This window comes from Entelurus aequoreus, linkage group LG12, assembly GCF_033978785.1.
Source record: "Entelurus aequoreus isolate RoL-2023_Sb linkage group LG12, RoL_Eaeq_v1.1, whole genome shotgun sequence".
Classification (NCBI taxonomy): domain Eukaryota; kingdom Metazoa; phylum Chordata; class Actinopteri; order Syngnathiformes; family Syngnathidae; genus Entelurus; species Entelurus aequoreus.
In genome coordinates, this window is record NC_084742.1 from 4,604,358 (window position 1) to 4,619,357 (window position 15,000).

General features: G+C 37.6%; 1 protein-coding gene and 1 long non-coding RNA gene across 2 annotated transcripts in view; one reads left to right on the top strand and one right to left on the bottom strand.

Moving 5' to 3' along the window:
• Positions 1 to 14,407, bottom strand: part of LOC133661353 (uncharacterized) — a 37,345-nt gene extending 22,938 nt beyond the window's left edge. Inside the window, exon 1 of the long non-coding RNA XR_009827921.1 lies at positions 13,985 to 14,407. This is a non-coding gene — a long non-coding RNA (uncharacterized LOC133661353). The remainder of the gene's footprint in view (positions 1 to 13,984) is intronic.
• LOC133661351 (cyclin-dependent kinase inhibitor 1B-like) overlaps positions 7,016 to 15,000 on the top strand; it is an 8,244-nt gene continuing 259 nt past the window's right edge. Inside the window, exons 1-3 of the mRNA XM_062064506.1 lie at positions 7,016 to 7,273; positions 14,008 to 14,453; positions 14,526 to 15,000. The exon at positions 14,526 to 15,000 is cut by the window's right edge and continues 259 nt beyond it. Coding sequence (XP_061920490.1) covers positions 14,012 to 14,453; positions 14,526 to 14,584 — 501 coding nt within the window. The 5' untranslated portion in view covers positions 7,016 to 7,273; positions 14,008 to 14,011 and the 3' untranslated portion in view covers positions 14,585 to 15,000. The remainder of the gene's footprint in view (positions 7,274 to 14,007; positions 14,454 to 14,525) is intronic.

Consider the following 15,000-nt stretch of genomic DNA (forward strand, 5'->3'; position numbering starts at 1 on the left):
ATAGCTACAAATGAGGCTTAATGATGCAATATGTACATATAGCTAGCCTAAATAGCATGTTAGCATCGATTAGCTTGCAGTCATGCAGTGACCAAATATGTCTGATTAGCACTCCACACAAGTCAATAACATCAACAAAACTCACCTTTGTGTATTCACGCACAACATTAAAAGTTTGGCGGACAAAATGAGACGGAAAAAGAAGTGGCATAAAACACGTCCTAGAAAGTCGGAGAAAGTTATACATTGTAAACAAACTAAGGTGAGTTCAAGGACCGCCAAAATTAGTAGGACAAAACGGCGCTCGCCAAATACTCGAATCAGTGAAGCATGTTTAATACAAACAGTGTGCTTTATAACAATTAGGGAGGTTTGTGTCATGTTTGTCCTCCTACAGTAACCATATTAAAACAAAAAATATATATTTTTTCCCCTCATCTTTTTCCATTTTTCATACATTTTTGAAAAATCTCCAGAGAGCCACTAGGGCGGCGCTAAAGAGCCGCAAGCGGCTCTAGAGCCGCGGGTTGCCGACCCCTGGTATAGAACAACGACGATAAAGATCGCAACTTTTGGTATCTGATAAAAAACAACCCTTCCCCCTACCGGAAGTAGCGTGACGTCACAAGACAAAGGATTCCTCACAATTCTGCTTTGTTTACAATGGAGCGAGAGACATTCGGACCGAGAAAGCGACGATTACCCCATTAATTTGAGCGAAAAGATGAAAGATTCGTGGATGAGGAACTTTAGAGTGAAGGACTAGAGTGTAGTGCGGGGTGTATCTTTTTCCGCTCTGACCGTAACTTAGGTACAAGCTGGCTCATTGGATTCCACACTTTCTCCTTTTTCTATTGTGGATCACGGATTTGTATTTTAAACCACCTCAGATACTATATCCTCTTGAAAATGAGAGTCCAGAACGCAAAATGGACATTCACAGTGACTGAACATGTAAATACACGGTTAATAATTTTCAGCTTGGCGAAGCTAAAAAAAATAGAAGCTAACTTAGCTCAGAGCTAACGTGATAGCAGGCTCAAATGCAGATAGAAACTAAATTAAAAAAAACCCTGACTGGAAGGATAGACAGAAGATCAACAATACTATTAAACCATGAACATGTAAATACACGGTTAATAATTTTCAGCTTGGCGAAGCTAAAAAAATAGAAGCTAACTTAGCTCAGAGCTAACGTGATAGCATCAGGCTCAAATGCAGATAGAAACTAGATTAAAAAAAAACCCTGACTGGAAGGATAGACAGAAGATCAACAATACTATTAAACCATGAACATGTAAATACACGGTTAATAATTTTCAGCTTGGCGAAGCTAAAAAAATAGAAGCTAACTTAGCTCAGAGCTAACGTGATAGCATCAGGCTCAAATGCAGATAGAAACTAAATTAAAAAAACCCTGACTGGTAGGATAGACAGAAGATCAACAATACTATTAAACCATGAACATGTAAATACACGGTTAATAATTTTCAGCTTGGCGAAGCTAAAAAAATAGAAGCTAACTTAGCTACGGGGCTAACGTGATAGCATCAGTCTCAAATGCAGATAGAAACTAAATTAAAAAAAACCCTGACTGGAAGGATAGACAGAAGATCAACAATACTATTAAACCATGAACATGTAAATACACGATTAATAATACTCAGCTTGGCGAAGCTAAAAAAAATAGAAGCTAACTTAGCTATGGGGCTAACGTGATAGCATCAGTCTCAAATGCAGATAGAAACTAAATTTAAAAAAAACCCTGACTGGAAGGATAGACAGAAGATCAACAATACTATTAAACCATGAACATGTAAATACACGGTTAATAATTTTCAGCTTGGCGAAGCTAAAAAAATAGAAGCTAACTTAGCTACGGGGCTAACGTGATAGCATCAGTCTCAAATGCAGATAGAAACTAAACAAAAAAAAACCCTGACTGGAAGGATAGACAGAAGATCAACAATACTATTAAACCATGAACATGTAAATACACGGTTAATAATTTTCAGCTTGGCGAAGCTAAAAAAATAAAAGCTAACTTAGCTCAGAGCTAACGTGATAGCAGGCTCAAATGCAGATAGAAACTAAATTAAAAAAAACCCTGACTGGAAGGATAGACAGAAGATCAACAATACTATTAAACCATGAACATGTAAATACACGGTTAATAATTTTCAGCTTGGCGAAGCTAAAAAAATAGAAGCTAACTTAGCTACGGGGCTAACGTGATAGCATCAGTCTCAAATGCAGATAGAAACTAAATAAAAAAAAACCCTGACTGGAAGGATATACAGAAGATCAACAATACTATTAAACCATGAACATGTAAATATACGGTTAATAATAAGTATTGGATTATACCTGCTTGCATATAACATCTCTGATACAAGCAGCATGTTTACGTGTGTAGGTTATTTTTTGTCCTGTATTTTAAATAAGTAATTTACATTGACTTAGTCAAGGTTACAATGACTTCAAATCCAAATTTCCACTTTGAAATATTTGTTGGGGTTAAAATATTGCATATTGTGAGTGTTTGCCATACAAAAAACTAAGTTTTCTTTGACAAAAAAAAAAGGCATAAAACAAAAATAAACACTTAGATTCGACTGATACATCTGAAGTTGATCTCTAGAGACTTAAGCGTTTAAAAGTGAAAAAAAATGTGTGACTTATGTTCAACACTTAAAATCAATGTTATGAACTATTAACCTATTTAAGGCTCCAATTAAGTCACATCAAATGTATTCCGCTTTAAACATTGGGGGAATAAAGTGCATATTTTGTTTTAACATTAAATTGATATTGTGTTGAAAAGAAAAAAGAAAAAAAAAAGACTTATTTGTAATATTTTTATGACTGAAATCCATACTGGTCCCCCGGGACTAAACTTAAGGGGAGCCCTAACGGTTAAAAAGTGTATATATTATATTGTATTGGTTTTGAAATGACAAATCAAAATGGCCTATGCATGCTTTAATTTTTCAGTGTGGGGTCACCAGTGGAAAAAGTTTGTACACCCATGGCCTAAGGCAGGCGTGTCAAACTCGTTTTCATTGAGGGCCACATCGCAGTTATGGTTGCTCTCAGAACAGTGAATAATATACAGTATGAATATATATAAAGCATGTGTATTATTGTCTATGTATTTTATTTTTTATGTCTTTTTTTACGTACGCTGTACAAAACAAAATCTTTACATTGTACTGTTAAAAACTGGCAACTCAATCGCCACAATGTTACCGTAATATTTGCAGGTTTTTTGTTTAGTTTTTTTACAGCATATGAAATAAATAAATGGAATGAAAAAATGTCACCACTATGTTTTTTACGGGAAAAAACCATGCTAGTTTTTTATACTATGAAATAGGGATGTCCGATAATATCGGACTGCAGATATTATCGGACGATAAATGCTTTAAAATGTAATATCGGAAATTATCAAAATAGGTTTCAAAAAGTACAATTTATGACTTTTTAAAACGCGGACATAGAGAGAAGTACAGAGCGCCACTAAACCTTGAAGGCACTGCCTTTGCGTGCCGGCCCAGTCACATAATATCTACGGCTTTTTACACACACAAGTGAATGCAAGGCATGCTTGGTCAACAGCCATACAGGTCACACTGAAGGGTAGCCGTATAAACAACTTTAACACTGTTACAAATATGCGTCACACTGTGAACCCACACCAAACAAGAATGACCAACACATTTCGGGAGAACATCCGCACCGTAACACAACATAAACACAACAGAACAAATACCCAGAACCCCTTGCAGCATTAACTCTTCCGGGACGCTACAATATACACCCCTCGCTATATACACCTTAACCCCGCCCCCTCCCCAACCCCGCCCACCTCAACCTCCCCAAGCTCTCTCAGGGAGAGCATGTCCCAAATTCCAAGCTGCTGTTTTGAGGCATGTTAAAAAAAAATAATGCACTTTGTGACTTCAATAATAAATATGGCAGTGCCATGTTGGCATTTTTTCCCATAACTTGAGTTGATTTATTTTGGGAAACCTTGTTGCATTGTTTGATGCATCCAGCAGGGCATCACAACAAAATTAGGCATAATAATGTGTTAATTCCACGACTGTGTATATAGGTATCGGTTGATATCGGAATCGGTAATTAAGAGTTGGACAACATCGGAATATCGGATATCGGCAAAAAAGCCATTATCGGACATCTCTACTATAAGATCTACGGTTGTTGTGTTTTTATAGTGAATCATTATTCTATGTTGAATAACGGTACGAAAGTGGATTTTACTGTAAAAATTTTTACTGTAAAATGTTTGCATGAACAATTTGTTAGATTGAAATCATGAGTCAAACAGATATTAAAAACATTGTTTTGAAATGTATGATGATATAATATTTACTTTTATTATTAGAGATGATGTAAATCAGGGGTCACCAACGCAGTGCCCGCGGGCACCAGGTAGCCCGTAAGGACCAGATGAGTAGCCCGCTGGCCTGTTCTAAAAATAGCTCAAATAGCAGCACTTACCAGTGAGCTGCCTCTATTTTTTAAATTGTATTTATTTACTAGCAAGCTGGTCTCGCTTTGCCCGACATTTTTAATTCTAAGAGAGACAAAACTGAAATAGAATTTGAAAATCCAAGAAAATATTTGAAAGACTTGGTCTTCACTTGTTTAAATAAATTCATATTTTTTTTTACTTTGCTTCTTAAAACTTTCAGAAAGACAATTTTAGAGAAAAAATACAACCTTAAAAATGATTTTAGGATTTTTAAACACATATACCTTTTTACCTTTTAAATTCCTTCCTCTTCTTTCCTGACAATTTAAATCAATGTTCAAGTGAATTTATTTTTGTTGTTGTAAAGAATAATAAATACATTTTAATTTAATTCTTCATTTTAGCTTCTGTTTTTTCGACGAAGAATATTTGTGAAATATTTCTTCAAACTTATTATGATTAAAATTCAAAAAAAATATTCTAGAAAATCTGTAGAATCAAATTTGAATCTTATTTCAAAGTCTTTTGAATTTCTTTTAAAATTTTTGTTCTGGAAAATCTAGAAGAAATAATGATTTGTCTTTGTTAGAAATATAGCTTGGTCCAATTTGTTATATATTCTAACAAAGTGTAAATTGGATTTTAACCTATTCAAAACATGTCATCAAAATTCTAAAAGTAATCTTAATCAGGAAAAATTACTAATGATGTTCCATAAATTCATTTTTTAAATTTTTTTCAAAAAGATTCGAATTAGCTACTTTTTCTCTTCTTTTTTTCCGTTGAATTTTGAATTTTAAAGAGTCGAAATTGAAGATAAACTATGTTTAAAAATTTAATTGTCATTTTTTTCGTGTTTTCTCCTCTTTTAAACCGTTCAATTAAGTGTAAATATCATTAATTATTAATAATAACATACAGTTAAAGGTAAATTGAGCAAATTGGCTATTTCTGGCAATTTATTTAAGTGTGTATCAAACTGGTAGCCCTTCGCATTAATCACTACCCAAGAAGTAGCTCTTGCTTTCAAAAAGGTTGGTGACCCCTGATGTAAATATATGTCATTGCACACAGTACATTTATTTTTGTAATACATTCATTAAGAAAAGATAAGGTACTTTATTAACACATATTATTTCCACCCTTTTGGGGGCCACACAAATTGATGTGGCGGGCCAGATCTGGCCCCCCGGGCCTTGAGTTTGACCCCTGTGGCCTAAAGTTTGCACAAATGTTGGCAAAATGACACCAAAATAGCTGTTTCCGTTATACACACTACCGTTCAAAAGTTTGGGGTCACCCAAACAATTTTGTGGAATAGCCTTCATTTCTAAGAACAAGAATAGACTGTCGAGTTTCAGATGAAAGTTCTCTTTTTCTGGCCATTTTGAGCGTTTAATTGAACCCACAAATGTGATGCTCCAGAAACTCAATCTGCTCAAAGGAAGGTCAGTTTTGTAGCTTCTGTAACAAGCTAAAGTGTTTTCAGATGTGTGAACATGATTGCACAAGGGTTTTCTAATCATCAATTAGCCTTCTGAGCCAATGAGCAAACACATTGTACCATTAGAACACTGGAGTGATAGTTGCTGGAAATGGGCCTCTATACACCTATGTAGATATTGCACCAAAAACCAGACATTTGCAGCTAGAATAGTCATTTACCACATTAGCAATGTATAGAGTGTATTTCTTTAAAGTTAAGACTAGTTTAAAGTTATCTTCAATGAAAAGTAGTGCTTTTCCTTCAAAAATAAGGACATTTCATTGTGACCCCAAACTTTTGAACGGTAGTGTATCTTAAACATTTAGTTTATGGTTGAATTTGCCAACATGCACCAAAATAAGTGTGTTCCAGGAAAATACTCGATAAAGTCCCATGTATTGGATCTGGGTGATTAAAGTAATCTAATTTAATTTTCCGTATGATTTCATCAATTACACGCGGGTCACTTGCTGAGGTCAAAAAGCTCACTTTTTTGCTGCAAAAAGCGCGCGAACACACACACACACACACACACACACACACACACACACACACACACACACACACACACCCTACATAGTACAGTATGTGCCTATACTGTACTGTAGTGGGAATGTGCAAAGTGGGTCATCTGAGCAGTCACGTTGCAGTTCAACGTGACTTGAGGATGTGGGCAGGGTGCCAGAAAAAAAAAAAAGTTGATGCAAAGCCAACAGGAGAATGTGTGTCACATTCAGGGAGCTGGGAAATGGCGGGCCCTGACAACTTTCTTTTGACCTATTTTGCACCCAGCAATCATTCCACTCAATGCAGCAGAGGGAAGAGAGCAACACGTACTGGAGCAGTGCGCTACTAAACCATTTTCAACATGATATTAGGGTAAGAAGCTATTTTTTATACCCACTGAAAACTCTTATTTGCGTATTTGGTACAAGTGCGGCACAATTGTTTCCCAGAAGTCAGGTTGCGTTCAGGGGCATTAGGGCCTTTTCAGTGTTGTTTACCGTCAAGCCATACAATGACTGGTTTGATGGCAACCACGTGACTGACGTCACTCGTGGGACGACCCAAACCATTAAACGACGCCAGCACCCCTCAATACGCTCCTCAGGTTTATAACAAACAAGTGCAAAGGACGGGAACACGCTACGCGAGTTGTACCTTCCACAGTTCGACGCGACATTGTTTTTGTCCGAGGCCGTCGCGAACACATCTCTTTCCTCTTGGCCGGTGCGCACTTTGCTTGCAAAAACAAAGTCCGGAATTTTGACAACTTACTGACGCTAATGGTAAGTTTTTCCAGAATTAAGCTACTTTTCCCACTCGTTGTCAAGCATAAACGTACAAATGGTTCGGCTTTTGGAATAACGGGATGCTATTTGTACCGTTAAGAGCTTTGACAACTTGCGGGTTGTTTTTGTGTCGCATCTCATTAACCTACATCCTCTTGCCAAATAAGTACGTCATCAACTTCCACTACCAAAACCGCACTTCTCGTCATGCTGGTTTTGTTTATAACAGTTTATAAAGGCTGATAAAGACTTTTAAACATGGTTAAATGTTTAAAAAATAGGTGCCGCGCAGTAACTACATCAGCACACCGCGCCCACTTCGGTTGTTACGTAAAAACTTTCTCTGCCGCAGCCCACTAATGCAATAACCTCAATTTAATACCTATTTAACAAGTACTTGGACACAAACAATTTGTTAAAAAGTGTCAGTTTTCGTCCTTTTTGACACTTTTTAGTTTAAAAACATTGTCCTTTTTTATGTCTGGTTTTGATTAGATCAGTGGTTCTCAAACTTTTTTATTTTTTTTTCACTAAGCACCACCTCAGAAAAAACTTGGCTCTGAAAGTTCCACCAGAATGACTAACATTAAAATACAGTAGCGTAGTAGGCCTAAGTCAGGGGCGTCCAAAGTGCGGCCCGGGGGCCATTCGCGGCCGGCAGCTAATTGTTTACCGGCCCGCCACACATTCTGGAAATACTATTGTAAAAATAAAAAAGAACATTAAAAAAAAGTGGAATGAGGTGAAATCTAACGAGAAAAAGTTGCAATGTTGACACAAAAGCTGCCATGCAGGCTGTTTTTTTTTCTTTTGTCTTTCTTCATTTTTCTTTTTTTTGCCATTGCTCAAAAAAAAATAATGACAAAAAATCCATGTTATAATGAATTATTTTCAGGGCTCCAATTACTTCAAATATTTCACTTTAAAATGTTTTATGTGGTAAATATTGCATAAATTGTGTAGTAGCCATTTAAAAACATCAAAGGTTTATTTGACAAAAGCGCATACCATACCAACTTTATTTATAAAGCCCTTTAAAAACAACCACAGTTAAAAAACAAAGGGCTGTACACCACAAAGAAATAAAGGCAAAGGACAGACTAAAAAATAAAATTTAAAACAGAAGTAAAATACACATTAAAAAAGCAAATACAAAATTACCCTAAGAACAATTTTGTTAGATAAAAAGCAGTTAAAAAAGTTAAAAGTTAAAAACAGTTTAGAGTCTCATGCTGGGTTAAAAGCCAGTGAATAAAAATGGGTTTTAAGAAGGGTCTTAAAAATAGCCAAATAAAACAAAACAAACAAAATAATAGTTCCAGCATAAAATCGACAGATATATCTGGGGCCGTACTTATCAAGCTTCTTAGAGTGCCATTTTACACTTAAGTCCTGAGAATTTGCGAAATTTAGTCCTACTCTCAAACTTAAGAATAAAAGCTTTTTATCAACGTTCTTAAGTCTAAGAATCACTCCTACTCTCCACGATATTTAAGAGACCTTCAGAGGTGTCTTAAGTGGTTAGGAGTTGCCAGCAGGGGATGGCACTGAGGCGAGAGAGACGTGCGCGAACGTTCATGGAACGGAACAATGTTGTTGTTTTTTTGATGACGAGCAGCTGATCAAACGGTATCGTTTAGACAGAGCGGATATTATTTTTGTCACAGATTTAATACTTTTCGATTCCTTGTTGATTTCTGCATGTGTCTGCAGTGGGCTAGTATATATAGAGCCACCCACACCAGTTTCAAATGAGTTGCCTAATTAATGAATTGGAAAGAAAATGTTATGACAGTAGCGTATGTGTGTGGCCGTGAGGTGAGTGACGTCAGTGAGTGTGTGGGCGAGAGAAGAGAGGGAGCGGTAGCGTGAGTGCTTGTTTTGTATTATTTTGTAGTTTATTGTCAAAATATACACTCCCATTGTCCACTTAAATATTTCCAAGATATTTCTTTATTCTTAGACAAGGGATTCCCTTCCGTGATTGGTCATTTCTATGGACACAGAAATGACGTCACCTAAAATTGCGTTTACGGCACATAGTAATGTCGTAATTCAGCTCTGAGTGTGACACTTAAGATTCAGTCCTACACTTCGCTGAAAGTGTGAGTAAGACGCTTGATAACTAACTTTTAAGTGCAGCTTTCAGCGAAGAATTTATTTACTCTTAAGACAACTCTTAGCAGACTTCTTAGGAGTAATTCTAAGAAGCTTGATAAGTACGGCCCCTGAAGTTGATCTTGTAACTTAAGTGTTGAAAGTAAAAGAAAAACCTAATAAAAATGTATCACTTTATGAGTGGGGCACCTTTTGGATCCCAAATATATTTAGTGATTTTTTATTTATCTTTTCACTGTGATTACTTAAAAATATGAAAGAATTAAAATCAATGGTGTCCTGCATTATCGATCTTTTAGGGCTCTAATTACTAAATACTGCATATTTCGGTTTTACTATAAAAAAAAACTAAGTTGTTTTGGACAGAAAAGCCATAAAACATTTTTTTCAATTTGTATTACTTTATATCAACTTGACGTTGATATAGAGATTTACTGTAAGTGTTAAATAATAATAATAAAAAAATAATCTGACTTATTTTTAACATTTTAATGACTGAGACCCTTTATGGTCCCTGGGACCCCTAAAGGTAAAATAAATAAAAAATGCATATATTTTGTTATGGCTTGAAAATGAAAAATATCAAAATGGCCCCCACATGCTTTAATTTTTCCGTGTGCGGCCCTCGGTGGAAAAAGTCTGGACACCCGTGGCTTAAGTAGTCATGAAAACAAGGCAGAGGTTTTATTTAACACGTTTGGCCACCGTAATGTATTGTAACACCGTGTTTGAATATAATAAACAACATACTTTAATCAAGGGATTCATAGCACAGTTTGAGAATCACTGGATTACATGAAGCAGCAGCGATGTTGGTGTGTGTGTTTTTTTATTGTTAATTATATCCCACAGTCAGACAGACAGTCCTAATTAAATCACCACGGGAGTCATTAATAATCTGATGAGCCCCCCTGCCCTCCCTTGGTAACCCATCAATTAATCTGAGATGATTTAGATTAGATGCAAATTCAATTTAGGATTATGCGCCGTGTCAGCAAGCAATTAGTGAGCTCACAATGGCGGAGTCACCGTCTTTTGTCTACCAATGGACATCATTCGGTAGTGGCATTATATGAACACCACTTTATTAGGTAAACCTAGCAACATTTTGGAAATATGCTGCTTTAACAAAGATAGTAATGCAGAGTCTCAACCCTCAATAAATTATCAAATGCAATCATATTATTAAAAAAACCCACAAAATTATATTCCTTTGTTGACAGTGTTTCGATTGTGCATGTGTACCTAATAAAGTGTCTGCTGAAGGGGTCACGACAAGGCGTATTCTAAGATGGTAAAATTATGGGATGTCCTGTTGTCTAATGCGACATGAAAGTCATAGCGTCAGGGGAAAACACTTTAAGTAGTGTACCTAATAAAGTGTCTGTTACCTTCGAAGATGGTACAATTATGGGATGTCGTGCTGTGTGACGCTACATGTGTCATAACATTAGTAAGTTAGGGGAAAAAAGGCATTGTGTCATTTTCTGTGTTTTCGACTGTGCACATGTACCTAATAAAAAGTCTGCTCAAGCCTACATAAGAAGGCGTCGTCCTAAATTGAAGAATTATGGGATGTCATGCTGTCAAATGCAACATGGAAACATAAAATTACCAAAGAAAACAAAGTATTGTGTCATTTCTGGTATTTCGATTGTGCATGTGTACCTAATAAAGTGTCTGCTCAAGGCCACATTAGAAGGTGTCTTCTAAGATTGTAGAATTATGGGATGTCGGGCTGTCTAATGCTACATGAGCGTCATAAAATTAGAAAATTAGAAAAAAAAGGTTAAGTATTGTGTAGTCTCTGGTATTTAGATTGTGCACGTGTACCTAATAAAGTGTCTACTCAAGCCCACATTAGAAGGTGTGTTCCAAGATTGTAGAATTATGGGATGTCGGGCTGTCTAATGCTACATGAGCGTCATAAAATTACAAAAAAAACAAAGTATTGTGTTGTTTCCAGTGTTCCGATTGTGCATGTGTACCTAATAATGTGTCTGTTCGAGCCCACAAAAGAAGGCGTCTTCTAAGATGGTACAATTATGGGATGTCGGGCTGTCTAATGCTACATGAGCGTCATAAAATTAGAAAAAAAAAAAAAAAGGTTAAGTATTGTGTAGTCTCTGGTATTTAGATTGTGCATGTGTACCTAATAAAGTGTCTGCTCAAGCCCACATTAGAAGGTGTGTTCCAAGATTGTAGAATTATGGGATGTCGGGCTGTCTAATGCTACATGAGTGTCATAAAATTAGAAAAAGAAAAAAAAAACCCTAAGTATTGTGGTTTCTGGTATTTCGATTGTGCATGTGTACCTAATAAAGTGTCTGCTCAAGCCCACATTAGAAGGTGTCTTCTAAGATGGTACAATTATGGGATGTCGGGCTGTCTAATGCTACATGAGTGTCATAAAATTAGAATAAAACAAACTTAAGTATTGTGGTTTCTGGTATTTCGATTGTGTATGTGTCTAAGTATTGTGTAGTCTCTGGTATTTAGATTGTGCACGTGTACCTAATAAAGTGTCTGCTCAAGCCCACATTAGAAGGTGTCTTCTAAGATTGTAGAATTATGGGATGTCGGGCTGTCTAATGCTACATGAGTGTCATAAAATTAGAAAATTAGAAAAAAAAGGTTAAGTATTGTGTAGTCTCTGGTATTTAGATTGTGCACGTGTACCTAATAAAGTGTCTGCTCAAGCCCACATTAGAAGGTGTCTTCTAAGATGGTACAATTATGGGATGTCGGGCTGTCTAATGCTACATGAGTGTCATAAAATTAGAATAAAACAAACTTAAGTATTGTGGTTTCTGGTATTTCGATTGTGTATGTGTACCTAATAAAGTGTCTACTCAAGCCCACATTAGAAGGTGTCTTCTAAGATTGTAGAATTATGGGATGTCGGGCTGTCTAATGCTACATGAGTGTCATAAAATCATTAAAAATAGGTTAAGTATTGTGTAGTTTCTGGTATTTCGATTGTGCATGTGTACCTAATAAAGTGTCTGCTCAAGCCCACATTAGAAGGTGTCTTCTAAGATTGTAGAATTATGGGATGTCGGGCTGTCTAATGCTACATGAGTGTCATAAAATTAGAATAAAACAAACTTAAGTATTGTGGTTTCTGGTTTTTCGATTGTGTATGTGTACCTAATAAAGTGTCTACTCAAGCCCACATTAGAAGGTGTGTTCCAAGATTGTAGAATTATGGGATGTCGGGCTGTCTAATGCTACATGAGCGTCATAAAACTACAAAAAAAACAAAAGTATTGTGTCGTTTCCAGTGTTTCGATTGTGCATGTGTACCTAATAATGTGTCTGTTCGAGCCCACAAAAGAAGGCGTCTTCTAAGATGGTACAATTATGGGATGTCGGGCTGTCTAATGCTACATGAGCGTCATAAAATTAGAATAAAACAAACTTAAGTATTGTGGTTTCTGGTATTTCGATTGTGCATGTGTACCTAATAAAGTGTCTACTCAAGCCCACATTAGAAGGTGTCTTCTAAGATTGTAGAATTATGGGATGTCGGGCTGTCTAATGCTACATGAGTGTCATAAAATTAGAAAATTAGAAAAAAAAGGTTAAGTATTGTGTAGTCTCTGGTATTTAGATTGTGCACGTGTACCTAATAAAGTGTCTGCTCAAACCCACATTAGAAGGTGTCTTCTAAGATGGTACAATTATGGGATGTCGGGCTGTCTAATGCTACATGAGTGTCATAAAATTAGAATAAAACAAACTTAAGTATTGTGGTTTCTGGTATTTCGATTGTGTATGTGTACCTAATAAAGTGTCTACTCAAGCCCACATTAGAAGGTGTCTTCTAAGATTGTAGAATTATGGGATGTCGGGCTGTCTAATGTTACATGAGTGTCATAAAATTACAAAAAAAACAAAGTATTGTGTCGTTTCCAGTGTTCCGATTGTGCATGTCTACCTAATAAAGTGTCTGTTCGAGCCCACAAAAGAAGGCGTCTTCTAAGATGCTACAATTATGGGATGTCGGGCTGTCTAATGCTACATGAGTGTCATAAAATCATTAAAAAGAGGTCAAGTATTGTGTAGTTTCTGGTATTTCGATATGTGCATGTGTACCTAATAAAGTGTCTGCTCAAGCCCACAAAAGGATAGTGGAATTATGGGATGCCCTGCTGTCAAATGCTTCATGAGTCATATAATTACAAACACCAAGTACTGTGCCGTTTCGAGTATTTCGATTATGCACGCTTGCATAATAAAGTGTCAGCTAAAGCTCACAAGAAGGCGTCTTCTAAGATGGTAAAATTATGGGATGTCAAAACGCTCAAAGTTAAGCCGCAGCGCGTGGTGCAAAAACTCAACAGCTGCGCGCTAATTACTTTTGTCACGTAGCGGCGGGGGAACGCCGGGTGCATTCCTCACAAGTGTACCACATGTTTTTTCTATCTGGCTGTGTAACCTCTGACCCCTGCTGCTCACCTTTGACCTGCAGGTGGAGAATCAGGTGTGTTGCGATGTTCGTTATGTGGTGTTGCTGTGGCAATAAACCGCAAGCAGGTCTAATAAAAAGCTGGATCACACCTCATGGAGGTACAACAGAGCTCTTACCTTTCCTTGCGTGTGTTCACCAGGGACATGGCGATGGACACGTCAACATCCGCTGACTCAGAGACGGCGTGCCGAGGGAGCATCGAGGCCCCGTCGTTAAAGGTGGGCTCGGTGCGGAGGAACCTCTTCGGCCCCGTGGACCACCAGCAGCTGCACCAGGACTTCCAGCGTCTCCTCCACTCGGGCGTGGACGCGGCCAACAAGCGGTGGAACTACGACTTCCGCAGCGACGCTCCGTCGCCGGGCTCCGGCGTGCAGTGGGAGGAGCTTAAGTGCCAGGATGTGCCGAGATTTTACCACAGCTGCACGGTGAGGCCGGCGGCGAAGAAGACGAAGAGGCGGTTCTCGGCGTCGCCGGGCGACAGCTCCGACGAGTCCGGCAGCTCTTCCGGATCCGGGGACGAGTACCTGGAGGTGGCCACAAGGCGGCGCTGCAGGCTGCAGAAGCGCAAACAGTTGACCATCATGGGTAAATAAATCTGGCATTTGTCAGAAAAATAACAAAAAACAGAAGAACTTACTTTTTCTTTCTTGTGTGCAGATTTCTTCAAGGTGAAGAAGAGGAAGCTTCTACATTACAAAAGCATGACTCGGCAGTAGGAGCACCTCAGATATGTTTCATATCCATGTACATACTGTATGTAGCATCTGGCAACACAACTTTATTAGCACAAAAAAGCTACCAGTTTTTTTTTTAGTCCAACCACACGGTTCTAAATGATATATATGTATGTATATATGTACATTCTACATACTGTTTTCTTCACTTTTTTTATACTGTGAAATTGTATTATGTGCACTCTGACAGTCCAGCGCCGTGGATAGTATTTGTCAAGGTGGTGACCTCACTCGTCACCTATTTGTTATGCTGAACGTCCGAACTATTCCTGGCCTCGCGCCACACTTTATTCTCATCACCCCCGGCCGCCTCTGACGGCGCTATGAGGCAAGGGTCAAAACCTCGCCCGGGGTTCAAATTTGGCGGCATGCTAGCGATCAGCTCCAGGTTAAAGGTC